The sequence below is a fragment of the Perissodus microlepis genome, chromosome 18 (genome assembly GCF_051167445.1).
Source record: "Perissodus microlepis isolate ML-2025 ecotype Zambia chromosome 18, ASM5116744v1, whole genome shotgun sequence".
Classification (NCBI taxonomy): Eukaryota; Metazoa; Chordata; class Actinopteri; order Cichliformes; family Cichlidae; genus Perissodus; species Perissodus microlepis.
Genome location: NC_140478.1, coordinates 15636946 through 15664852, shown reverse-complemented (window position 1 = coordinate 15664852; position 27907 = coordinate 15636946). Strand labels below are relative to the sequence as shown.

Below are 27907 nucleotides of genomic sequence, written 5' to 3'. Positions count from 1 at the left end.
AATCTCTCCATGCACCATTCAACATGTTGGTATTCAAAGAACTGCTTTGAGGAGTTACTGTTCAAATAACTCCATATTTGTGTGTATGAATACACAAATTGAAAACTCCAGATTTACAGCAGACATACTACAGCTAGTTATTGTGACTTTGTTTGTTTGCAGTTATTTATTCACTGACAGGAAAGTGATATAGAGATATAACATTTGTAGAGATATACAAATGTTATATCTCTATAACATTTGTATATCTCTATGGAAAAAAAATTATCTGTTGTCATTAAAAATACTGCATATTCAAATGAGCAGGTTTTACTATGTTTTTACAACTGTAAGTAATACCACATTTTCCACAAGTCACAACATCCTGAACATATTGTTTTTTCCTTGTCACGCCGGCTAAGTTTTGGTTTGGGCACTTTGTCATGTGGTTTTTTTAAATCAGGAGATAACAGCCAATCAGAGTCAATTTTTCAAACAGCTCAACAAATATCAGGAAAACAAACAAACCGTTTCTTTGCAGTGTAAATCTGAATCTGTTTGCTAGCTGAATGTAAAGTTGGTGTATTTTCCAGGACAAAAAAAGCCTTAACGTAATAACTTCACACAGAAATGGACGTAGCAAAAACCAATTTAATTTAAACATGTTATGTACTCTTTTACATGTGTGTGTTCTATGACAGTCCTAGGCAGTTTATTGTAGTGTAGTGCAGACTAAACTGGTTAATCTGCAGTACCGTGGTACAGTTGACATTAAAGGACTATATTAGGCTGGTGCACAGCAGGCTGTGGTGTCCAGGGTCACTTATAAGTTATATCAAGGGTATATTTAATTGAAGCTAAGGATGCTTCACCTATTATACCAGATTTATATTATCTACAGGTTGGGAAACAACAATGACAGCTCAGTAAACCTCAGATTTCAGGCTTGGCTGATCACAGACTATGAGCACTAAAAATACAAATGATTATACAACTTACTGCAAAGTAATTCTTTGACAAATCATAGGGCCCTCCACCAGACAAATCTTAGTTTAGCCTCTGCTTATAAGCTCAATATGAACATAATGAAGTGAGAAACAGACTATTTATCTCTTCACCTTGACCCTTCACCTTGATGCCCTTGTTTTCTGCAGACTCGGCAGCGGCTGATGATGCTTTCTAGGAAAGGTCCCTTCACTGTCTGAGGTATGGGTTTACTGTAGGAGAACAACATACAGAGACAATATTAATTACAGATAACTTAACAAATTAAATTTGATACAAGTTGCCAAATCACAAGACAGCACTGTTCTTAGTTGGGAAACCTCTAAACAGCATTGGACAAAAGAGTAATGAAAGATGAACGATTCCTTGAATATTTAACGGAAAACTACAGAACTATGTCTCCTTAAACAGAGAAGTGAACAGTTCACCCGAACATGTTGTTGGGGTCGAGGGAGGCCAGCCAGTAGCTATAGGAATCAGGATAGTAGTTACACGTCCCCCTGCCGTGACACTCTATAAAGGGCACTTGGCGGAAATTTTCCAGACATGAGCCAGGAGAAATCAGGGGCTGCGAGGATCCCTCTGCTCCAGCACCTGTTTGCTGTAACAGACAGTAAGAACAGAATCACTTAGAGAAACAAATTTTAAAAATAGTAAAAATGAACAAAACACTGATTTCTTTACCATGATGAAAGAGTACCCAGTCCACAGTGATTCCCAACCTCTAGGACATTCTGGTATGAGAGTCCTCTGACTGTGGATGGCTATGACATTGGAGGTGGTTTCGCACACTGAGCACCTAAACAGGTATCCATATTATTTTATTCCACATAAGGTTAGAGGGTAGATGTAGGTGGCAATTTCAGTTAATGGTAATCACACTAAATACACAATCTTATCCCACCTGCTAATGTAGGATTTCAGCATTTCTCCTGATATGGAAACCATGTTCATAGGCATGGGAGTGTCAGTGGACAACCAGTATGAATAGTCATTACGAGAAGCATAGCGGCAGGCATTTTCAGTGTCACAGAACAGAAAAGGCATTGTAGAGAAACGAGGCAGACAGCTCCCCGTGGTGCCTGAGAGACAGTTTAAAACACTGGTAAATATGCAGATTTTATTTATTTTTTAATGATGCAAAGATGCATCTTATATATGCACATACAACTTCTGGGTGCTGTGTTTTCCATGCTCTTACCAAGGTCCTGCCCATGAGCTCTTTTATATCCATTGATAAAGAGGAAAGAGTAACCACTGTAGATGAAGCTAGTGCCATGAGGACATTCAGGGGGGTGGATGCTCTGACTGTGCCTGACTATCAGGAAACTGTCAGCATAACTTGGACCGGTTCTGCCGGGCAAACCTGCAGGACCCTTATGACCTGGAGTTCCAGGTCTGCCATCGGGACCTGCAGAGTGAAGAACATAATATGCAATGAAATAATATCATGTGGGCAGTTTTGTTCAAGGATATTTTTGGAATCTGTTGGGGGATGTTCTATAGTCACTACTACCTGCCACTAATGCACTGAGGACCTGTTTTAATGTGCACTGGCAGATAACTTCACTGAGAGGGCATTATTATTTTTTCCTTATTTTTTCTTTTTTCTTATTCACACAATGTAATGCACAACTGTGAAGCAGGAGCGCTGCCAATACCAGAACATTTATTGTTTTTCAGGTTGTGATGTGTCCAGCTATTTGAAAGGCAATTCCAATCATTTGCACACATTTAACACTTCACATTCTACTGAAATACTTGGAAAATTACGTTTTCAAGTGTTTTTTTATATTCTAATGTGTAATTGGAATATACACAAAAACACACTTTAACCCAAACATTTAGCCACATGTACACACGTATTTTTGTAAATGGAGATTTTCCATTTTTGTTTAAAAAAAAATCCCATCCATATGTAAAGGCAAAAAACAAAGTCAAATGCTGTCAAGCACATGCCAGAGCAACAGGTGGCAATATAATCCTAACCGCATAGAAGTCTTGGCCAATCAGAAGTCTAGAAGCCTGGGAGGAAAAGAGTAAATAAAGATGAATGGCGCATAAAAGCAGTCTTTCTAAATGGTAGGATAATAACTGCAAGTAAGATTAACAGCAACAGTATTTTGTCTATATCTGCCATTGCAGAGATTCATCTCATGTAAACAATAACATGGCGCACAGCGTGACGTCAAAAAAGGCGCACACCTTTGACGTTGCACGACTAAATCTCAATTTTCCTTGTCCACATGTATACGCAAAAACTGGAGTTTTCAAAAATCTCCACCCTTGTGATCCAAAACACTGTTTACATGTGGACGAAAGGTCCAAACGCATAGAAAAAGCTGTGTTTTCAGAAATACCCGTATACGTGTGGACGTAGCCTTAAACACACCTGGCAGCCCTGCTCTTCCTTTATCTCCTTTGTAGCCTGTAAATCCAGGCAGACCAGGTGGGCTGAAACCCTGCATTCCTTTGATACCACGCTGGCCTGGAAAAGAAATGTTCAATAGCAAAATTTATCATTCGAATATCACATATTACACAGGGAAAGGTAATACATGCAACAAGGATTAACTCTAAAAGTATTAACCTGGTGGGCCTGGAGGTCCTGGTGGACCAGTTCTTCCTGGAGGTCCGCATGTGCCAAGGGCACCAGGAGAGCCTTGAGCTCCTGGTTCATGTATTACTTTTCTAAATGTTGCCTCACCTTTACGCCCTTTAGGTACACAGCAGGAGCAATTAGAAAGCTATTCCCCAGATATATGTAATGCTTAGCTTATCAAGTATTGACTCACCTGGTGGTCCAGGAATACCTTGGGCCCCTGGCTGACCAGGAGGGCCAGGGATGTACCCAGGCTCTCCAATTTTACCTAAAGAAAAAAAATTAATGGGATTATCTCTTTGTATTGCTGCATGAATTTCAGCATGATGATGATGTGCGTTTCAAATGTATTGTGAGAAACTTGCTGCAGACTTTGTTACTCTTCAACATAGATTACCAGCAGGTCCTGGGAATCCTGGAAGACCTGGGTCACCTCTTAGCCCTGGGCCTCCAGGTCTGCCTATTGCACCCTGAGGGGGCAAATGGAAATAGAAAGATCAGACTCTAATTATTGCAGTTAGAGTTTGAAGACCTGCCATTCTATACAAAATATTAGTTTTAGTACAGTGTGAAGAATGCTACAGGAAGGCTTGATGAAAGATGACCTCAACTGTAAAACACATCTTTTGCTATGAACTCTCCATTTTAATCAAAAACTCATGTCTACTTTCTCTAGGCATTTGTCAGAGGTAAATTACTGTAAAAACGTACAGGTGGTCCTTGTGGGCCTGGATCTCCTGGTTCCCCTGGATTACCCTGGCGTCCTGTAAGACCTGGGTCCCCTCTGTCTCCTTTTAACCCAGGCACTGCTGTACCTGGAGGACCAGGTGGGCCAGGGTAGCCTACATTGAGATTAGAAAGGCACTGATTATGGAGATAAAAGTAATTGAGGATGAGTGGCCTAGTGAAATAAGCATGCAAGAACTTCCATACAGTGACCAAATTACATAAACTAAAATCATCATCTGGACCTACAACTTATCGAGTAGATTCTAACCTTTCCTCCCAGGATATCCAGGTTCACCAGGGTCTCCTCTATACCCAGGAAGACATGCGCCTTCTCTTCCAGGTGACCCTCTTGGGCCAGGGATGCCTTGTGGACCTGGAATTCCTTTGTCTCCTGTTAGTCCACGAATCCCTGTAACAGACAACCCAGGGAGGCCAGGATTTCCAGGAGGACCTACAGAATGGAAAGAACAATTAGTCTGAATCAGTAAGGAATTATTTTAGTAGTGATGCATAATTTAATGTAATGGAACAGGCCTTTAGTATATTTTATTGTTTGATATTACATATAAATACATCAACTGATGAGTGCTTTGTTGGTTGCTATATGTATCTCTCATTATTTAACTTCCAGCATGCGGATTATACTGTAAGTACATCAGGTCTCTGGGTGTGGTTGAATGTATTCAGTGTTTTTCCAAGATTATCTAAAATAAGAAAAAAAAGAAAAGAAAAAAAACCAAACAAATCCCAAAACGAAACACTGGACCCTCGCCCTCCTGCATAACCCCCACTCCCCAGCTCCTTTAGAGGGTAATGTGACTGGTATGTGACTCACCTGGCTGACCAGGGTCACCACGCTTCCCAGGACTCCCTTCTATCAAGACTGCAGAAGAGCGATATAAGGACAGATGAATTTGCCTGTGCCATTCAGGGGTACTATTAGCTATGAAAGAGATAGCTATTCTACAGGCCTTTTTAATTTTAGACAAAAGAAAAAAGCATACATAAATACATAATTACATAGGATTATACATGACCTCAAAGAACCATACAAACATTTTTTTATGCAGTATTTGGCTTACTAGTCTCCCCTTTCTGCCCGGCTGGGCCAGGAATCCCATCCAAGCCCTGGCTGCCTTTCGGACCTGGAAATCCTCTATTTCCTGTTGGACCCACATTACCTGAGGCAAACACATTTTAAAAAGTACACTCGATTAAACTTAAAGTATAAATAAAAAGTGAAAGTACTATTTGATCATTTCAAATTGATCCTGGAATGAGACAATGGGTTGCACTTCAAAAATATGTGGTGAAAAAAGTTTCTTCATATAGTTGCAATTAAAAGGACTTTGCCTTGTGGTCCATTAGGTCCGCGTTGCCCTTTGCTACCTGAAGGGCCATCTGACCCTTCTGGCCCTTGAGACCCTGAGGGACCTGAGACAGAAAGAGTGAAGAGAGAGAGTTGGGTAGGGAGGCAGAGCGTTAAAGCTGTCTAATATTTTATCAGTTGTACACACCATTTAGTCCAGTAGGTCCTGGGTCTCCCTTGAGTCCAAAAATTCCTGGTAAACCCTCTGTTCCTGCAATTCCAGGTTGTCCTTTTTGACCCTTCATCAAATTAGTATTAGTCAATCCCGGTTCACCCTGAGGACACGAAGGAAATAATGAAAGAGGGATAAAGAACCTATTGATGAACACATTTGTTTCAAATAATATACACATTTGTATTTATTTACTGGAGTCTGCTCTACTGCATCAGTGACATTTAAATTCTACCTTTTGGCCTGCTGGTCCAGGTGGTCCATATCCATTGTACTTTGGTTCCCCAGTAGCTCCTTTGAAACCAGTTTTACCCTGATCACCATCTCGCCCTGGTTTTCCCAGTATTCCTCGATCTCCTTTTATTCCCTTTGGCCCTGGCAGAATTAAATCGCTAGTAACACTTTCTAATAACTATACTACCATCATATTTATAATAATGACGTTAACAAATAATTCAAATGTTATACTATTATTGAGATGTCTCTGAGAGCTCAAGGTTCTAATTCACAATAGTTTAAGGTGCATGCAGTAATATTCTAAAACATAATGATTCAGTTCTTATTGTTAGTGTCAACATTCGATTCACAATCTGAAGGGGGCCCTAAACTGTAAAAAAAAAAGATTCAGTAAAAATACAATGCATTGTTCTGTATAGATGTGAACGGATTTTCCGTATTCATTATCTGCAGATGTGTTTCCATACTTCTTAATTACTATTAATTACTATTACTATTAATGTACTATTAGTACATATTAAAGCTTATACATTTTTTTGTTTTGTTTTTTTATTAAAATATGTTAAAATATTAAAAAAGTTTTTTTTAAAGCTTACATGTTTTTATTGAGAAATAATTGTTAATTTATTTGTTAACTGATGTCTGCTGTGACCAGATGCTAACAGTTGCCTCTGGGCCTGTCTCGATATGAGTACTTGTGCATACCCGGGTTCTTGTGGACTCGTGATAAGTCATCAGTCAGAGAACAAGTACCAATTTAAAAGCTGTGTCCCAAAACCTAGGCTGCATCTTTCGGAGGACCCGGCGATCTACGGGGCCGGGTCCTTCGAAGACCGAGAAGGCTGGAAGTGAGCAGCTGTGAAATGGGACGGTCTAGCCTTCAGATTTGCGTCACCGCTGTCTCGGTGAAGTTTGATAAACTCAGCCGTCTGCTCCTTGCTATCTAAAATATAACAGCACACTGGAGTAAATTCTCGACCATCTCACACTTGTGTTTAATTGGTTTTCTGTTTGACGTTTATTCAGCTGGGTGAAAACCCCAGAGGAAAAGTTTTATCTAATCTAATCTAATGTCTTTAATCTCAGCCAAACCGATTTACTCAGGAACAAATAAAACACTGAAAAAGCCAAACAATAAATTTTTTTAATTTACCTAAGTGACTTATATATCATGTTTAACCTGAGTAGCGGGGGGTTTAAAAAACAATGTGCCGGGAGTCTGCTGTTCTCGCCAGCTCTAGTGACCCTTGAACCCCTGGCTAGTTATCGATCTGGTGGGTAACAGATGTCTCCAAAAACATTGGAGCACTTTTTCAAATATGTGATGTCTTGATAAATCGAGCAGATATTTGAAGTTTACACAGCTACATTCTAGCCTGAAAATATCTTAAAAGTTTATTTCGTGACCTAGAAAGAGTAATAAGAGTAATATCAAAACTAAATAGCAGCCGCCATTATTGGAAACTGGAATTGGCTGGGCCGCGCTATGAATTCTGGGATAGGTTTGGCCACGAAGGACACACCCGACCCATCCTTCAATTTCGGGGAAATGAGGGACACATTTGTCAGCTGCATTTGGAGCAGCCTTTGAATTGGGACAGCCTTCACCACATAGCTGTGACGTAATCGGTCTACAAATGTGGCCTGTGAAGGTTGTGGCCTAGGTTTTGGGACACAACTAAAGTACGCATCAAGCCGAGAACACGAAAAGTTCTCGAATGTGTTCTCGCTCCGCCCGTTTTATCAAGCATGCATCCGTGGTGACTTGTGTGGACTTGGTACAGCTAAATATCCCAGAATGCATTTCGTCCAAAACTCAAACGCGGCAATGGTGGAGAAACACGGCTAAAAACTTTTAAATATTACTCTTTCTGCATCACAAAATAAACTTTGAACATATTTTCAGGTGAGAATGTAGCTGTGTAAACTTCAAATATCTGCTCGGTTTATCAAGACACCACATATTTGCAAAAGTGCTCCGACATTTTCAGAGACGTCTGTTACCCACCAGCTCGATAGCAGACCGGGAGGTCAAGGCTCACTGGTGCCCGACGAGAACAGCGGACTCCTGGCACATTGTTTTCAAACCCCCCGCGGTCTTTCGCTACTCAGGTTAAACATGATCTATAAGTCTCTTAGATAACTTCTAAATGTTAATGTTTGGTTTATATTTTAGTTTTATTTGTTCCTGAGTAAATCGGTTTGGCTGAGATTAGCTGACTCTGAATTAAACCTAACATTAAAAATATTTTAATTCAAGAAGAAACATTTTCACCAGGAACAAAAACGTGTAAAAACGTGGAGATTCTGAAGGCTGCTCCAAAAATGATCATATTATATTTTAAATATTTGTTCAGTTCTCTTCCGAACCCCGGCAGCTGTCTGTTATAATTTTTAAGTGTCTACTAAAATAAAACTAACAGCGTTCTAACATCTCACCTGTTTTTTTTATTCAGGCATACATGTATACTATTTTTATTAATAGAGAGATTTCGCTACTCAGATTAAACATGATATATAAGTCACTTAGATAACTTCTAAATCTTAATGTTTGCTTTATTTCAGTGTTTTAGTTGTGAGTAAATCGGTTTGGCTGAGATTAAAGTTAAGCTTCATAACAAATTAATCACAGTTAAATTAAGTGCGGATGGCAGTAAAAACTCCGGACCGATGACATCATCAAGTATGTTGGTGTTCCAATTGTACAAATCGCAAGTCCGTACTCGCGTTCTTGCTAAATCCGGATTCCTGTGCGAACTTACAAAGTCCGGACTCATTGAGAATCTGGTACGGACTCGTGTACTTGAGAATTGAGAAAGGGCTTCCGATTTGGGTTGCTAAGGTAAAGACTTTTAGGTGTGTTCTGCGAGGGAAAATTCACTGTGGCGGTCTGCCATTTTTTGTCTTTGCTTAGTTTACGTTTGGTGCCGAGCTTTACTTTGTCGAGGTAAACTGAAAACTACATGTTTGAGAGGAAACGAAGAGAACATCCATTAGATGGGGAAGTTTTTCTCATGAATTGCTGTTGAGCAACATAATTGAAAAAAACAGGTCATTCCTTAAGTTAACTAACGATAATGCTAGCTTAAGCTGCGGGACAATATTATGTGCATTAGCTTTTTTTCAGTGTGTGCCCAGTCACATTCGCTTGTTTTTTCTCAGTGAATACAGACTAACAAACTTGTGTCCATTTAGTTAACTGGTTGTACCTAAAATGTTTTAGTTAAACAGTTAAATAAGCTAGTTTGCCATGGGGTGGGCTCTGTGTGTGTGTGTGTGTGTGTGTGTTTGGGGGGGGGGGGGGGGGGGGGGGGGTGTCTTCACTAAAGTCTGTTTATTTAGGGCATGACACCTATGCAGTACTCATTAGGAGAGGAAGTGCATGACGTGGGGCTTTATTTCATGTTCTGGGGCAGTGAATGTAATGTACTGATAACATGTTAAAGACACACAAAAACCCAACAAATTATTTTAACTGATTTATAGAGAGACTGAAAGGAGGGCTTAAAGAGATAAAAATAATGACGATATAAATATGTTAAATTTATTTTTTTCTGTATCGATATATGGTGCTTATCCCTGCTGAAGGGCAGATTGGTGTTGCTTCAGAACAATTCTCTAGCGCTGTTACGTAGAGGTGTTACAGTTAAGGTTTTAATAACATTATTTTATTTACTAGTGAAGATTTGCATATGTTATCTCACATTCTGTAAGGTAAATTTTCTGGAAAGGTCAAATTAACTAATTTAACTAAGTATTAATGAAAGACCTTGATGTGTATATGACAATAATAGATGTAGTTTCTGGGTCATTTGGCAGAACTGCAAAATGGCCAGAAGGAGGCAACTGCTGTGGTTGCAAACAGGCTTTGGGTGGTATGGAAGTAAGGGCAACTATGGAACTGCTCAGCAACATGGGACCCATAGCTAATAAATAGTAATATGACAAAAAATAACAACTTTGTGTGGATGTAACCTTGTGAGATTTGAGATTTTGACAGCATTTTTATGTGACAACTTCTCTTTTTAGATAAATGCAGAGTTTAAGCGCATTACCACCATGCCACTGCAGTCCAGATTACTCTCGCAGATAGATGTGCTATCTGACAAACTAATAAAGGTCTTCAAAAGGCGAGGAGGACAAATAAGAAGAAGACTTCAGAACATTCTGGAGCCCACGGCCCAGGTAAGAAAAAAATTAATTTGTGTATACACTTTAGGGAAAATAATAATTTTAACAAAATGTTGCTTGTCACTCTATGCCAGGAGTATGTTGAAAATCACCTGGGATTTTCACAATTTACCATGGGTGCGTTTTTTTTCTTCTTTTACCTGCATTAGAACTATGTGTGGAGTTCATAGTTGAACACCTCTCTATGCTCTGACAGTATTCTGCTTCTTTGCATGGAGATTTCACTTCAGAAATGCATGACCTTTTTGAGCATTCTGAGGACTCAAATCACATGCTGTAATGAATCCATTTTTGTTCACCTAATGTGTTAATGTTAACATTTTTTGGAATAGTGACACAGATTAAAATAAGATTTGGTATAATGTTCTTTGACCAGTGTTCTGTTTAATCAAATTTTGGAATTCTGCATTTTCTAGGCCACAGATGAAGCCATTATCCAACGATCTAATAAGGAAACAACCATGGGAATTTACATCATAAAGTCAAGAGATGCCAATGGCAGCCCTGAGGACATCGGGATAGTCCTTGAAGGCCAGAGAGTCTGGCAGGATTTGGATAACTATACCCTAGCAGCTGCAATGCTGTTTGGACTAATGTACACTTTGAACCTCACCTACCCACTGGAAAAGTATACCTTCGAGGTATTATAGAAACTGGTTATGGAGCTCAAAAGGAACAGCCTTTCAAAGAAGGCCCAGGTTTTCAGGACCAGACTGTACGATTGAACAGTTTTCCAGTTATGATGTGGGAACAACATGTTTACCTCTTCGAATATGTACCATCCTTTCTTTTAAGCCAGCACTGGTAAAGTTGCAGTACATAGTGAAACTTATTTTTCTGGCACTTTTCAACTTGGGGCCTTTATTACTGCAGTTTTCACTTTTCAAGCCATGGCTCTTTTAAAAAAAAATTCAAACTTTGAATGTCCATTTTTCTCAATGGAAATGGTGCCTTGCACCAATTTCACCAGTTTGCAATTTTTTTCCCAAGGTGCACCACTACAAACAGATTGCATCATCTAGTATTAGTGATTGTGATGTTTAGTGATAGAAGCAAGCCAATACTAATCAGTTTAGGTCTCTTGGTTTTGTGCCTGTGGGTTATAATGTTATTTTAAGTCTCTTCTTTGTGTCATTTTAATAATTACACCCCTGTTGCCATATTATCTTATGGCTCTTACATTTAAAAAACTATTTTTTACATAAGCGCGATGTCATAAGGCCCCACAATGTTGAATTCAGCTTACAGAAGATAACTTTGAGGAATGTTGTGGAATGTTTTTCAAGAGATGCATTGTACAAATATGACCCATGTATATTTTGGAAGCCTGAATTGAAAGTCCATTGTTACAACTGTGTAGTATTTTCAAAAATACAGGTCATTGTTCAAAAATGTTTTGCTTATTTCTTTGATTGAAGAGAAAGTGTACAGTACATACAGTAAGATCAGCCTTAATTTAGTTTTATTTATTGAACACTCAATTATATATTAGATTATATATTATATATTAGAAATTTGTTATAAAATAAAATAAGCTTACCATAAAATAATCTTGTCAATATAACACATAGTAGTCCAATACAATTAACACAAAAAGTTCATGTCTGATAAACAAGTGGTTTCTATAAATATTTGACCGGAATGAAAAAAATGACAACAACATAAAAAAGTCATGTTCATGTTACCAGAAAAATGTGTGCAGGTATAACATAAAAAACTAAGGTTAACCAAACATAACTTAATTTCGTGCAACCGATTACAATAATTTTTTTACATTTATCCCACTGATTATTTTTTTCAGTGTAGCTGACCAGCTGGCTAGACTGATTTGCTGGTTAATAGACTACAGTGGTAAGATTGTTGAAAGTTTAGTTTCACCTCAGCACATTTATTATTATGTCCATGTTGTAGCACATAGAAATGTTTAGTTAATATTTGCAGACAGGCACATTTTCCCTGTAACTGTCTTAACAGTTGCTGAAATTGTGATTTATGTAATGCTGAGCAGGTCATTTCAAGTATGTGGCATACCTTCTTTCAATCTGGTCAGTTTTATTCATATAGCACCATTAATAGTCAATCAATCTTTACCTTGTATGGTAAGGTAAAGACCCTGCAGTGTTAATCTAGAACAAAAGTTCACTTGGATTCATTGAGGAAGTGAATGCAATTTGGTAACGAAAGGTGAGATTTTGGCCAAAACTGACTACACATGTATACTGTATCATGAGTGGACAGTCATGGATGTAAATTGCAACTGAACTGTTTGGCTGAGACACAACAGCCACAAGGCATTGATTCTAGCTTAATCTGATCTCTGGATAATGTTAAATGTGCGAATATCGTTAAATTTAAATGCAGTTACATTTTTTGTTTATCAGGTGTCTTGTTTGTAGAAAATAGTTTGGCGCCCCTGATAGAAAATTACCAGGACATTTTGTTTTTCAATTATTTTTTTAACATTATTATTATTATTATTATTATTATTATTATTATTATCATTATTATACACTATAAAATTGGCCCTTGTCATCTTATTCAGAATCAGAATACTTTATTAATCCCTAAGGAAATTATGTGGGTTACAGCTGCTCCAAGACAGTAACAGTAACAGACTAATTAATCAATTTATGTTACAGATTTTACAAATTTAAGAAATAGTACTAGTATATACAAATCACTCAATTATAAATATCAAGAATTAAAAGAGGTGATTATAAATAAATATCAAGAATAGTGACAAGAATATTACAGAGTAGAAAAGAGTGTGTGCAAAAAAGATGTAACATTATTATTATCATTATTATTATTATTGTAACGGGCATGCAACTTGGAAGATGCTTGTAGTTTTCTCACTACATAAAAACTGCACACTGAAAAGGTAATTTATTAATCTTTTTTATTAAAAGGATTTTAAAACATGAAGTTTTGTACATGTTAAATTTTTAAGTTTAAGGTTTTATTTTTTTTCAGTAGTAGAAATTGTACAATAAATTATTCTGCACAGTGATCACTGAGCATTGATGAGCATGATGACCAAAATATTCTTAATTTTTCTTTATTTAACTTCAGCTTGAAGTAAAATGCAGTACTTACCCGGAGGCCCCCTCAGCCCTGCATCTCCTGGAGCTCCGGGATGTCCTTTAAACCCTGGTGATGTTAATAATCCATCCAACCCTGGATCACCTGGTGAGCCTGGGGACATACAGGCACACAGCATAAATACAGTTTGGCAGATTTACAAACGGAAATAATAACTAGTCACTGTGAATGTTTAGCTTATTTCAGACCTCTTGGTCCAGGATCCCCTGGTGCTCCCACTTTTCCTCTCCACCCTTTTGATCCATTTCTGCCAGGATCTCCACTTGGACCAGCCAGACCAGGGTTACCTTGTGCAATACAGTTAGTGTTAAAATATTATTACCATATCCTACTCATTGCCCTGTCCTAATATAATGTGGATCCTTTGTAAAAAATAAATAAATTAATAAAATAAAATAATAAATAAAAAATCTCAGAAACATTAAAGACTGTAAAAGGACATTTTTTGAACAAGACTTTACTGGAAAGTGTACCTGGTGGACCAGGGTCCCCTGAGTTCGCAGTATAATTTTGTGGTGATGGAGCTCCTCGGGCACCTTTGGGACCTTGGTCTCCATTCATACCGGGGGGGCCTGGAGGACCTCTAGGCCCATCTGGGCCAGAGTCACCTGCAAATAGCCATGGTAGCTCTAACTTCATCAGTTTTATATAAATCAGTTTTTCATAAATCACTGTCACAGAGGCAAAAACTATCATATTGTTTCAGGTCTGACATGACTTAACTTTGTTTTTTATATATATTGTTTGTGTATATTATATGCATTGTGTGTGTGTGCACGCACGCGTGTGTTTGTGTTGCATTTGTGTTTACCTCTTTGACCTGGTGGACCTACAATTCCAGGCAACCCATCTGGTCCATATCCTGATGGCAATCCATCTGGTCCAGGGTCTCCTCTGGGTCCTAACAAAAGTGAAGTTGAATATTTTGATAAAAATCGATACATTGTAAAAACTCATAAAGTAATTTTGGTATTTTCAACATCACATTAAGTACTCACATACATGAAAAACCCTGATGTTTTAACTATTCCATATTGATGAATTTAAACATGAATGGTCTATCAGATAAGGAATACTGTACCTGGTTGACCAGGTAGGCCATTTTGTCCTTTGATTCCTTTTTGTCCATGATGTCCTTGTGAACCTGGTCTTGATGGCCCAGGGAACCCAGGTTCACCAGCAGGGCCAGGAAAACCAAACCCAGGCAAACCTTGATTTCCCTTCTCACCAGGAAAGCCATTAGGTCCTAATATATATATATATATATATATATATATATATGAAGGTGAGGAGCAAAGGAAATATAATATATAAAAATATTAGTGCTGTCAGTGTTAATCTCGTTAAGATGACGTTAACGCCATAACTGCACTAATTTTATATCCAGATTGGTATTACTAAGCTTTTACCTGTTTTTTTATCTGTCTGTAATGTTCTTTCAGGGCTTACACCAAATACACCACACAAGTCTAGCATAGACTAACCTTGAGGTCCTTCATAACCACTTGGTCCTGGTTCTCCACTTGGCCCAGGCAAGCCTTTACATGATTCTTTGCTACCAGGTAGCCCTGGAAGCCCTTCAGAACCCTTTACTCCTGCACAAATCAATAACACAATCAATGTAGCAAACAGATCAATATTGTTGCAAGTTTGTGCTTTATTATGTGCTTATGAAGAGTACAGTTTTGATTTTAGTCAATAGTCAGTTTAGTCATCACTACCCTTTTCTCCTGGAAAACCAGGACTGCCAGTTAGCCCTGGATATCCAAGTAAGCCAGGATTCCCAGGATCACCTGCAGGCCCTGGATCTCCATCTTCACCTGGAAGCCCTGGGAAGCCTGGAGGCCCAGGGTGTCCAAGGTTGCTATCACCCTGTTATTAGAAAAATAGAGGGGATAATGTATATGTTAGCATTCACTACTTAATCTGCTTCCAGAATTATATTGCAAGGTATAATGTTTGGTAGTGTTTGGTAATGTTCCAAGCCTTTGATTATGAAAAAAAATGCTGCATTTTCTCATTTTTTTGTCGTTCCCTGATCTCCCTTCACAAAGAACTTACATAACATGAAGGAAGCAATCATTTGAGGGGCCAGTTTTTAAAATCAAATACCTAGACAATAATGTAAAAAATAATTTTTATTTATTTATTTTTTGCTTTTATGCCTTCCTGTAAAGACCAGTAAAGTGCAATAGAGTGTTTGCTATATGAAGATGTCTGTTGTATCAACTTTGTTTCTAACCTTTGGTCCTGGAGGACCAGGAGGGCCTTCTTGGCCTGGCTGACCTGGGGAACCTCTACCTGGAAGGCCTGGGACACCTGGTTGGCCCTTGTCACCTGAAAAATACATACTTATCAGTAAACACATAAATCATCTATGTGACTAGTCCTCATTTCCTTTTGAGACAATCAAAGTAATCTCATATCTAGGAAATATTTTATGTGTTTGTAAATATGCAAATGTTTTCTGCATAAATTCACAGAACCTACCTTTCTGTCCTTGTTTCCCTGGCATTACAGGAAATGACAACGGGCCACGTTCTCCTTTCTGGCCTGGTGTACCTGGTGGTCCTAGACGACCTGGAGCCCCTGGATGACCTGACATTTGTTTTGGTGATATAAAATATGTTTCTCTTCTGCTATTATAATTTAGCCATTGTTTTCCATCCATCCAATTATTCATCCACCTATTGAGTTATGCATCCATACAGCATATCCACATGCAGTACTTACCTGGGCTTCCAGATGAACCTGGCCAACCTTTCAATCCAGGTGGGCCAGGAAGTCCTTTACTGTATATGACTCCAGGTTCCCCCTTTTCTCCTGCAATAAAGGAGAGAATGTATGTTAGTATTTTACTATATTTCAGTTTTTATTAAATTTTACATTAATCAGTATATAATATAACCTGGAATTCCTGGCAGCCCTGGAAAGCCAGATACCCCATTATCTCCTTTCATTCCTGGAGGCCCAGCAGGTCCATAACCCACTGGCCCAGAGTAGCCGTCTGGTCCTGGTCTGCCTAAAGGGCCTGGTGGGCCTTGGACTCCACGGTCTCCCATTTCACCAGAGAAGAAATACTAGAGAGTGGGCAGAATAGTTGTTCTAGCTATGACTAAAAAAAATTTTTGTTTTGCTCCTGTACATGTTAAAACCTCTGAAGCATCAAATGTGACACCTGAGATGTGGAATTGCACCAGGCAAAAAGATGTCATGTAAAACTCAGATTTGTCAACAATTTCTCACCGGATCCCCTGGAAGCCCTGGATTGCCTTTGTGACCTGGCAATCCTGGAAGCCCAGGTAAACCCGGATCCCCAGGCCTCCCAAGCTGTCCCTGGTCCCCTTTTTCTCCCTTTGGCCCAGGAGCACCAAAGGAATATGACTCTCCCTTCTCTCCTTTTCGACCTGGAAAACTTGCTTCACCAATTGGACCCTTTGGAAAAGAATTAATATTAAGTGTTTACATAGGTAAAGAAAAACAAAACAACAACAAAGCAAAAATTTCAAGACATGTTTTCTTACAGGTCTTCCTGGTAAGCCTTTAGGTCCTGGGAAACCGGGATCACCTTTATCACCTTGAGGCTGATTGAAGCCTGAGCGGCAGAAATAGTGCACATTCTAGTTTTAAATCTTATTTGCTTTCCATCACTACCAGTAAAAGTGCATTTGAATGGGCAACTCAGATAGAATAAAATTCATCTGTTATGCAGTGCTTGTTACCAGGCGGGCCAGTTTCACCCTGGGGACCTGGTGGTCCTGGGAATCCTGATCCAGTACACTCATAGCAGGGATCCCCCTTTTGTCCTGTACAAAGAAACAAACATTTTTAAAAATATCAATTATTGCACAATATTATTTTATATATGAGATTCAAAGGCCTTGATGACAACTGCACACAACACAGTAGTCTGCTAGTAAAAGTAAGTCATAACAAGTTTGAAATAAATAATAAATACTAACTACAATGGTTTAAAAAATTAAAAAAGAAGGCTTTAAAAACAATCCAACCTTTCATTCCAAACACCCCATCGTATCCCATGGGTCCAGGCAATCCATTCACTCCTTTAATTCCTGGCAGACCCTTGGTAACTCTGTTAGCTACAAACGACAACAAACTTAGTTTCCTAATTACACTTTCAAAAAATTTCCTCTAAATATATGCATAATTATTGCAGTAGTATGTCATTAATATCCTTCACTATAGTCATTTAGCCTATATCTAAGAGTTTAAAAATCCATATCCACTCTGTTCAATGACTATCACTGGTCCACAACGTACATGCTACAATTCTGTAAATAAAAAGCTAAACTTTCAAAGTTATTTGTTTATTTATTTGTTTTGTTAAGCATGATAGAGATTGAGCATTTAATTAGTTGTTGTTTTGTCTCTTCCACAGCATGTCTTTGTCCTGTCTTCATCCACTCACCCCCAACCGATTGTGACATGACATCTTGCAGTAGGTTTATTGTTAGCATTTGAAGTTATAGTATTTGGAGGATTTGGGGGAGAACATTTTTGCATACTTCTGTCTTCAGGGATTCCAGGTGGGCCCTGATCTCCAGGAGGTCCTTGGTCACCAGGCTCTCCATCTGGACCCGGAGGTCCGATATAATCAGCCTCAGGCTCCCCAGAATCACCTTTTAGGCCTGGAAAGCCATTGGGACCACGTTGGCCAGGCACATCAATACCTAATCCTGTGCAGGGTAAAGTGAGAGGCCATGAGCAAACTTTACAAAATAAGCTTAACATGTGGATGAAGGTACAAAGGATGTTATTCTCTTTCAAATTCTTTCTTCACACCTGGAGGTCCTCGTGGTCCAGGAAAGCCCACAATACCTGAGAAAAGAATAGTCACATGTGTTATTACTGTATGGGCAAGTCAGCTACAATAAAGCAGGGTTTTTTTCATCGGCTCATGACTGGTGCAGGCTTTGACTTTAGGATTTGCTATTCTGTTGTATATCTTCTTCATTAGTTTGTATATTATAGAGTATTATGCACCCCGAGGCCCAGGAAGTCCAGGTGGGCCCTGATGACCAGGATCTCCCATGTATCCTTTGATTGGCTCAGTCACATATGTCTGTAAACAAAATTGTATTGGACGTTTTAGAACAACAGGAAGTGATGGATTCAAATAAAATCCACAGAAATTCATTCTGTATCCATAACAAAGACTAATGTAGCATTTTTCTCACCATATAAGGATTGTAAAGTAGAAAACTGTCATAAACTCACATCTCCACTTGGGCCAGGCGGACCCCTATTTCCCTTTTCACCCTATATAGAGGATGCAAACAAAGTGCCATGCAAAACATCATTAGCCCTTCAAGAGATTTTGCTTTGGTACTACACCACCTTTACTGATTCAATTTAATAGTTTAATGTATAAATGCACATTTTAAAGAATTTAAAGAATCTGAATAATTAGTAAGAAGAAAGGATAACTGACCGGCACTCCTGGCACTCCTGGATATCCTGGATCCCCTCTGGGGCCAGGTCTTCCCTAAACAGAAATATGTTGTATTCAACAGTTGTATTGTTGTATTCAATATATATATATATATATATATATATATATATATATATATATATGTGTGTGTGTGTGTGTGTGTGTGTGTGTGTGTGTGTGTGTGTGTGTGTGTTTTTAAGCATAGCAAAACAGTACCACAAATCCATGTGGTCCAGGATCACCATCCTTGCCTGGCTTACCCTGTAAGGACAATTAAGGATAAGCATAAAGATTCATATAAGCTTGAGTTTTTCAGGATGAAGTACATGTTTTTATTTATTTTCTCATAGATTTTTTACTTAGGTCTCAAAAATACAGTTTTTAGACAGTAAAATGCCAAATGTTTGTGATCTTCATGTAAATCTTCATGTTCCTCAAAAAATCGTTGGTTGCCCTCTGCCACCTCTGGAGGCCATTGCCAGATCCTTGTGTCTCAGAAAAATCTTAGCCATTACAGGCTTGCACCCCGCCCACAACTTGTTTGATCTGCTGACCTGTGGTTGGCGCCTCAGGTGAATCAGGTCCCACACCTCCGGACTCACTAACAGCTTCTTTCTGTAGGGCTTTCAGACTGTTAACAAACACTATCCCCCCACACCCCATCCCTTCCTACCCACCTCACCAATCTGAGTCATGGCCTGAGTAACCCCCATCACTCAGGCCTTTTGCAAAAATCCTTTTGCACTGCTTCCAAGCACTTTGCCCTCCAATGTGTGCCTTTCTCTTGTGTTGTATATATTCATCTCGACTGTCTTTTGTTTGCTATTTATTCCTGATGTCTTTACTATTTATATATTTTTCACCCTGCACAGTTGCCGTGGAGCACCCATAATTTCATTGTACAATGATAATAAAGAGCTATTCTATTCTAAAATAAAAATAGGTAAAATAGGCCTTCAAATAAATATATATATAAAAAAATAAAAATCTCAAACAGGAATTCAATTCAAATTAAAAATTCTTATTCAAAGACACATATGTGGTCTTTGAAGCAGTGACTTCTAATATATATGAAATGAGAATGTGACCAAATCAGGGTTGGAGCTTTTTGAGGACACTTTTAAGCAATGCTGTACCCCCCTCAGTCTGAAGACACAGTAAAAATATGTAGAATGATCCTTTTCTTTGATTTAGAGACGCTGCTGCTGTTGTCCCTGAACTGGGATGGCCTAAACAGAGAGCTTCAACGGGCTAATAATAAAACTTTGCAACATAATTATGTTTGTTGTTGGTTGCTGCTGTCTTAGCAAAAATAATTTTGATGAAGTGATTACTATAATGTAGATAACCAATGACAGTCTTTTCTCTCGTCTTAAATGGCAAATCGCATTGAGTTTGATGTTGCATCACTGCCCTCTGCTGCTCATCCTCTTTTTCGTGCTATTCATACTGGTGCTGGTAACCCTTTGGTGCAAAGGGAAGGAATGAAAAAATAGGGGGATGTGTGAGAATTGTGGAATATCAGGCACAATAAATTGATTAACCAAATGCCATATGTTTGTACACAGTCAAATGGAAAAACTGAGTGGTAATGGGATGCTGTGTCTTACCTCTGGACCTGGTAATCCTCTGCCTCCTTTTGCGCCTTTACTATATTGTCCATAACCAGGTTCTCCCTGGAAACAGATTAAAATAAGAACAAGAATCATTAAGTTTCTTTAAAATTAGTGAATGTATTCAATTGTCTTGAATTTTAATTCTGTACTTACCGTTGAACCTTTGCAGCCCTTTTCTCCTATATCTCCCTTATTTCCTTTTAACCCCTAAATAAGAATTAAAAAATAAAAACAACTGAAGTTATGTTCTGATAATTTCAATGACAATATTTCTGTATTAGAGTGGCAGGATGTGGAAAGAGCAGTTCAGGGACCAAATGTTTAGAATTGTATTTTTAAATTGTATTTTTAAATATTATATCTGTATTTACTATGCTTCATTTGTTTTTAATTTTGCCTCATCCTTTTTGTAAGTTTGCTAGTTAATCATTTTAGAAAGGAATTAGAAATCTCATCTCTTTGGTCCCAAACACGGCAGCATGTTTTGACTACTTACCCAGTTGCTTTGAAATGCTTTGGGCAAAACAGTTCTGCTAATGCGCCTGTGATTTTTTTCTCATAGTGTCACTATTCACACATTGGAAACATGTGCCCTTCAAGATTATTTTTAAGTAATGTTTTTTCTTTGCCTTCTTTCATCTCTTCCCATTAGTAAACAAATTTATTTTTTTTGTTCTGTCGATTGAAATTAGCAGGTTACTGTTCAATCAGCCACTGCAAAAGTAGGAAAATATTCAGCCCAGTCACCGAAGAGTGAACAGTGTGACGTGAGAAATCCTTGGGTCATTTTCCAAAACTAGAAAGGCAATGATGATTTTGTTGAAGAGTATTACATGAAATTGTTCCTGTACCTCTAACACGAGACCCCCTGAGACAAGCTCCTTGATCCGACCTTTTGGTCCAGGTGGACCTGGTGGGCCTTGTCTCCCCTGCAACATAAAAATTAAAATTACCCTCACCGAAAAAAAACAAGACATAATATACACAACTGTCGGCATGAATTATGATACAATGCTGCCACAATAATAGTGAAAAAGAAACTACCTTAGGTCCTTGAGGTCCTGGGGCACCACTAATACCTTCCTGACCCTAAAATAAAAGTTTTGTTTTTCATAAACAAGCAAATTTTATTCATATTTGCTTTTATCAGACAGTTCACGTGAATAGTTTTAGGGTGTGAATAACTCAAGACTCACAGCAGCTGTGGTTTTACTTTTTTGACGGACTCATTATCACAATACAAGCTTTCAAACCTGTACACACATACGCAAATTTAATTCTAACAGCATTACCTTTGGTCCTGGAGGCCCTCGACGTCCAGGAAAGCCCTGTTCATAAAGAACTTACACACTTAACGTCAAACATCACACAAAAACATGTCATCCACAAAAATCTCAGAAAAAGCTTTGCTTACAACAGATCCCCTTGGTCCAGGTTCACCAGGTTGTCCTTTGTATCCAGGTAAACCTGGATCTCCCTAAAATTCAAGGAAACTTTGCTTTCAATATAAAATGAACATAACTGTTCAAAAATAAATATATATGTGTGTCTGACTGACAGGATTTATTTATTAAGAGAGCAGTCTAAAATGTTACCGGCTGTCCATCCCTCCCAGGTGGTCCACGGGGCCCTGGTTGTGAACTGCCTGGTATCCAAGATTCACCCTATGAAAATGACGCTTCAAAAATGTAATAATACTTTATAGTTGCAGTTAATAAATCTTGTTAGTAACTGGCATCTGTAGACTTTGACTGTCACTTTTAAAAGGTTTTTATCAACCTTGGTAATGTGTTGTGTACCCTAACCCAGACATAACCGCACATATTTCGAACTGGTTAAAAGTCAGTGCTTCCTCTGAAATTCCTCAACTCAGAATTTGTGTCAGAGCTTTGAGAATCCCCCTTTTTCCCCTGATGGCATGGATGCATGCTTTTTGCTCAGCCACCATCAAAGGAAATGTGATTTGAAGACTGGTAAATGTTGAATATCACAGCACAGGAACACATATAGGGGTACACATATACATACATTGTATTTTCTGAAGCTTTTAGAGGGTCAGTTCTATTAAACACTAGAATAACATTTTCTAGCATTCTTGTGCATTCAAATAAACATGAACAGTTCCCAGTAGTTCTTGCCCAAACAATTAGCTTTCTAATTGTAATATTTACATTGGTAAGGATAACTTTAACTAGCTAAGCTTCTTGAATGACAGCCATTGCTGAGCAATTCTGCAGACACATCTTTCCCTGGTACAAAAAGAATTTAGCACAAGGCCATGAAGCGGCTCATCATTACCTTAGGTCCAGGCTGACCCGGTGGACCCTGTGGATGAAAAACAAATATTCAAACATTTATTTATCAATTGTTAATTTGGGTAATTTTAAATGATGATGCAATGAAATATGATACCAGAGTCACTGAGAAGTGTAGCAACACAGAATAAAAAAAGGTTTTGTTTTGTTCTTACTGGCAGTCCATCAGGACCAGAGGTCCCATGTATACTGGGAGGTCCGTCTTCCCCCTTTTGGAAAGTAATGCATTGAGAACATGCAGTGAAATTACAAACTCTTTAACCTATAATACATTTAAAAATGTGCTCTTTCAAATTAGAAGCCCCAACCCTAACCCTGAAACAAAAAGCATTATAGGTCCACAGCTAATATGCGATATTTTCATACGTCTGTTCCATTGCAGCCTGGGGCTCCCGGTGGGCCCGGAGGCCCCTGTAAGCCTGGGACACCCTATATAAAACACAACAGCCATGTATGAGGATCTGCAGGAATATGCATGTCTGTGATTCATACATTAGACTTGTATACACAACAAGACAACTCACTGGTAAGCCATGACTCCCAGCAAACCCCTCTTTGCCTTCGAGTCCCTGTAATGACAGAAGCGAAAATAGCTTTCGTTTTTAACATACATGTATGTGTTACTGACTGAAAGACAAACAGACATTTCTTTTTTTTTTTTACCGGATCGCCTTTTGGTCCTGCTGGTCCATCATGCCCAGTGTTTCCCTGTCATAGCAGGCAAACTTTTAATTAATCCCTATGGCATGGTATAGCAACACATACAGTCATGTAAAAAAGAAAAGTTTCATTCGACTATGAAGTACAAGCACACCCTTACTGACTCCATAGTATTTATCAGGGTAAGTACACAAGTGCTGCTAAATCAAATTAACTTAAATTAAAACTTAAATTAAATTAACAATAAGCACCTCTAAAAAGCAGAGATTCTGCAGTTTGCTGGTCTGGAGCATTTAAGTGCATATTAACACAGTGTTCCAACTGAATTTACCCCCAAATCCCACTGCACAGTGCTCAGAGAACATTTCTATGTGAACAAACCACAAGACTTCTACAGCAATGACAGACAAGACTGAAGTGGAGATGTTCGGTCATAATGCTCAGAACCACGACTGGTGAAACCAGACACAGCATATCAGTGTTGTGATGCTCCAGTCAACAAGAACTCAGAACTCAACCTGTATAGCAGTGCTGTGGCAGGATCGTAAGAGAGCTGTGCATGAACTAATACCTGCAAACCTCAGTGAGCTAAAGCAACATGTTAGTTGGCGAGTGGGCCAAAATTCCTTCAAAGCAATGTGAGCAACTGATGAAGTCACACAGAAAAAGATTTCTTCTTTCTTCAGGCTGTTAAATCACGTGGTGTCCTTAGTTACTTTGTTATTTAATTAGTGAATTTCCCGGAGGAACCTACCCGAGGTTATACTACACTATTTTGTGTTGATTTTTCCTTTCATTTAACAAGTTCAATTAAAAATGTGTAGGCATATGAGAAATTTTTAATTATATATCAAGTATAATAATATAAGATCTAATTTAGACTGATACTACAAACTGTGTTAATATGAGAAAACTTAATGAGAGCTTAAGTTTTACCTTTAGACCCATCGGGCCAGTGGGACCATCTGGTCCAGGACGTCCTGGTGGCCCAGGGGAACCTGGATTTCCTGGAAATCCTTTGTCTCCCTGTATGTGTGAATGTATGAATGAAAAGTAACAGGACACAGAAAGAAAGGACATAAGGTGGCAACCAGTAAACAAACAGCAGCTTCATTGGTATTGTCACTTTATAAGTAAATACGTAGCTGCTGTTTTGTGAATGCTTATGAAAATATTGCCAACTATAACTGGTATTGGTACATTTATCAGCTGTATGTGGTTGAAATTAGAGAAATTGCTATATTTATAACTGCAACAAACCTAGTGTGTAAACACACTGAAATATTTATCCATGTCCTTCGTAAAGGATATATTTAGCCATACATCCATTTTCTTTTGTTTATTCAAGATATAATTATTATTAATTTGTGGATGCTTGATAAAACTGTACAGTCTACATAACAGTAAAAATGAAAACAATTTACTTCATCATTACATTTAGGGGGGTAATGAATGACTAGAGAATTTTATATCTCTATGACGAATGTGTCTATTTGCATATATTCCTTCTAAGATGTGTTTCATAATTAAATTATTTGTTACTTTGAAAAATTATTTAATTAGTGGAGTGTACACCGTAGTCACGGGAAGTACAAATCTTGCTTTGAGAAAAAAAAAAAGAATAAAAGTTTTGTGAAAAGAAGAAATAAGTAGCTGTAAACTGCAGGAGGATGAACTGAGTCTTCGACACAGACAGTGAATTAGACACTTACCCTGCTGCCTTTCACTCCATCACAGCGGCACCTTGATCTTCCGTTGCACACACACTAGAAGAAAGTTTACATTTTTTAATCTCTAACGCACAAAATAAAAAAGCAAAATAAAATAAAAACAATTGTGTTTTTGACAAATTGTCAAATATTTGTAATGTAATGCTGCTTCCTCAAAGTCAGTTGTCCTACTGACTGTAAAGTATTTTCATTTTGCATAATGCTGCATATACTGCATTATTTTTTTTTAAATGCACAAATAGGTGATTTCTTAGTTTTTTCACTGTATCTTTGGTCTAAAAGCAGATCTTTTTCCTTTTTTGTTGATTTTTTTATTTTATTTTGCAGGCTACAGGTCCTCAGGGCAGTCTTTAATCATACTTTTTTTGCTAGTATAGTGAGGGACATTCCTTGTACTTGGGGCTAATTTGTGGAGGATTAGCACTTTTAAAGCAATTTGCCTTAATAACATCTCTAACTCTGTGATGGGTTTGTAGCTTAAACCTATTCGCTGGAACGTTCAAGACAATTTAACTACACAGCAAAGCAAGACACGAGTAGGCAAAGTTCTTTATGTTTCTCGTGCACGGGAGAGAACTGGACAAACGCCGTTCCTCCGCTCGACCCCAGTTGCTCTCGTCCGCTCCTCCATAACACTGCTCTTTTATTGAGGTTACATGAATATACATAGGTTCATTAACATATGATGTCTACATACAAACAAAGAGTACCTTGCCTGTGCGTTGTGTAAGTATGTGTCTGTGTGTGTGTGTGTATGTGTGTATGTGTGTGAGTGTGTGCGATAAACGACTTCCCTAAACCTGCTGGTCTGGAAGTCCAGCAGTTCATCTAAACAAAAGGCACTTAGACTAAAACAGACATAGATACGTTTATCCTACCACAAAACAATAAGAGAACACAGCAAAATCTCCAGTGTTAAATTAACACTAGAGAGTGTCTATATGGGTCCACACCTCTGAGTGTTAAATACAACACTGTTGAGTGTTAAATTAACACTTTTGACAGTGTTATATGTTTAAAAGTAACCTAGTCAGTTTTGAAGATTAACAATGGCTAACACTGAGCAGTGCTGATTTTCTAACACTGGAAAATAACTCAAAATGTTAGAAGTATTCCAGTGTTAGAAAATCAGCACTGCTCAGTGTTAGCCATTGTTAATCTTCAAAACTGACTAGGTTACTTTTAAACATATAACACTGTCAAAAGTGTTAATTTAACACTCAACAGTGTTGTATTTAACACTCAGAGGTGTGGACCCATATAGACACTCTCTAGTGTTAATTTAACACTGGAGATTTTGCTGTGAAGGTACGACCTCTCCCATGGTCCCAGGATGTGGGTGTGAATGCCAGAACACTCTGGGAAGCACACAGAGTCTCCACAGACTACTAAAGAACAGACTTTAGCGAACAGACTTTAAAAAGTGGGGTAATAAAGTATATAAAAAAGAGTAATCTGCACAGTGTTGTTTGTAGTCTAAATATTAGACCACCCTTGAGCCAAAAGCAGCTTAGCAAGAACAGCTACAATGATAAAACCGTTATACCTAATTATTGGAAATTTATTACATTGGTCATTAAGCTATAATTAATTCAGTTTTTCAGCTTTTTTTTTTTTTGCACATGAAACAACATCAAACTTTTCCATGACCTACTATAAAAAGGCCCACTAACATAGCACACAGAAGAGTGCTGTACACATTACCTAATGGAGTGCATCAGCAAACAGGCTGAAAAATCCCCCATCACATTTCTTTGGGAGATGTTTAAAAAAAGGTTTCAGGATGCTTTTTTCCAGTAAACATTCATTAAGGTCCTCACAGAGTTACCAAAAAGAGAAAAAGAGAGTCCTATACAGCATTACTATTTAAGAAGTTACTGATCTACAGGTTTGAGAAAAATATTCAATGTCATTCTTGAACCTATATTTTTTTTAGAGGAAAAGAAAAACACTATATTTAGATACAGAATTGAGTTGTTATGTGGTTTTCTCTCGAGCAATGTCGATTAATAAGTCAGTACAGCTCAACAACAAGCCCAGTCCATGCAGGGTGACATGAAGGAAAGCAACACATTTTTTTTAATCCAGAGTCAGCCACAAAAGAGACCATGTCCCATGTGATTATATTTAAAAAAAGACAGTCAGTGCAGTGATGGATTATCAGTGCGTGCAAAGCTTAATTTAAAACAGCCAATAAAGCTAATAAGGAGAAATAAGAAGGATCTTACCTTTTTTCCATCAGTCATCACCAGCATTGCAGCCAACAGGATTATAGGAATTATGAATGTTGGAGTTCCCATGGCTTTTCTTTCTGCATTTACATCAGTAGTTTGGGAATAACCACAGGCACTCCAGGGGGGATAAGTCTCTCCTTGAGTGCTCTCCTCTGTAACCAGCTTTCAAATTTCACTCATCTACCGCAGTGCTTTGGGTGATGTTACGTGATGGCAGTCCTCAATCAAGGTTTCCCCATCTGACTTTATGACTTTAGACAGTACAGCCCGGAGAAGTTGTTTAACTTGACCTTGAATAGAGAGGCGGTCTGAACTTTCTGTTGTGTTTATTCCCAGTCAAAAAGCTTCTTCTCATCTCACTCTCGCTGGTCCTTGCAGCGGAAGTTTCTCACTTTGGTTTTTTACTGGCATGAGGACAGGAGATAAGATGGAATCTCAAGTTAGGGATTAAGCTACTTGGCTAGAACTAAATGAACTTCATGAAAATCATTTCGGGCTCTGAATTTGGGTGAGT

The 27907-nt window shown here is 38.3% G+C and overlaps 2 protein-coding genes across 2 annotated transcripts in view; one reads left to right on the top strand and one right to left on the bottom strand.

Annotated features, from left to right (window-relative positions):
* Positions 1-370: 370 nt before the first annotated feature.
* On the bottom strand, positions 371-27623 carry LOC146367579 (uncharacterized). Its single transcript, XM_084911616.1, has 52 exons — positions 27388-27623; positions 25142-25195; positions 24366-24455; positions 23433-23477; positions 23294-23338; positions 23136-23198; positions 22925-22978; positions 22753-22779; positions 22050-22118; positions 21869-21931; positions 21747-21782; positions 21499-21543; positions 21306-21383; positions 20608-20661; positions 20449-20514; positions 19055-19099; positions 18839-18892; positions 18625-18666; positions 18391-18469; positions 18190-18225; positions 17913-18083; positions 17397-17486; positions 17109-17192; positions 16911-16981; positions 16633-16821; positions 16295-16466; positions 16120-16209; positions 15877-15984; positions 15629-15723; positions 15108-15258; positions 14871-14981; positions 14468-14632; positions 14198-14287; positions 13860-13994; positions 13575-13673; positions 13381-13479; positions 6092-6231; positions 5833-5959; positions 5669-5749; positions 5398-5496; positions 5151-5198; positions 4584-4766; positions 4298-4428; positions 3984-4056; positions 3780-3854; positions 3575-3700; positions 3377-3472; positions 2186-2395; positions 1889-2066; positions 1669-1783; positions 1413-1585; positions 371-1196 (listed from the first exon to the last, which is right to left on the bottom strand). Exons 1-52 carry the CDS (start codon positions 27457-27459, stop codon positions 1094-1096), a joined length of 4995 nt encoding a protein of 1664 aa, XP_084767742.1. The 5' UTR covers positions 27460-27623; the 3' UTR covers positions 371-1093.
* LOC146367578 (uncharacterized) overlaps positions 27623-27907 on the top strand; it is a 29615-nt gene continuing 29330 nt past the window's right edge. The window contains exon 1 of the mRNA XM_084912674.1: positions 27623-27901. The gene's annotated coding sequence lies outside the window, so the exon portion shown is untranslated. The remainder of the gene's footprint in view (positions 27902-27907) is intronic.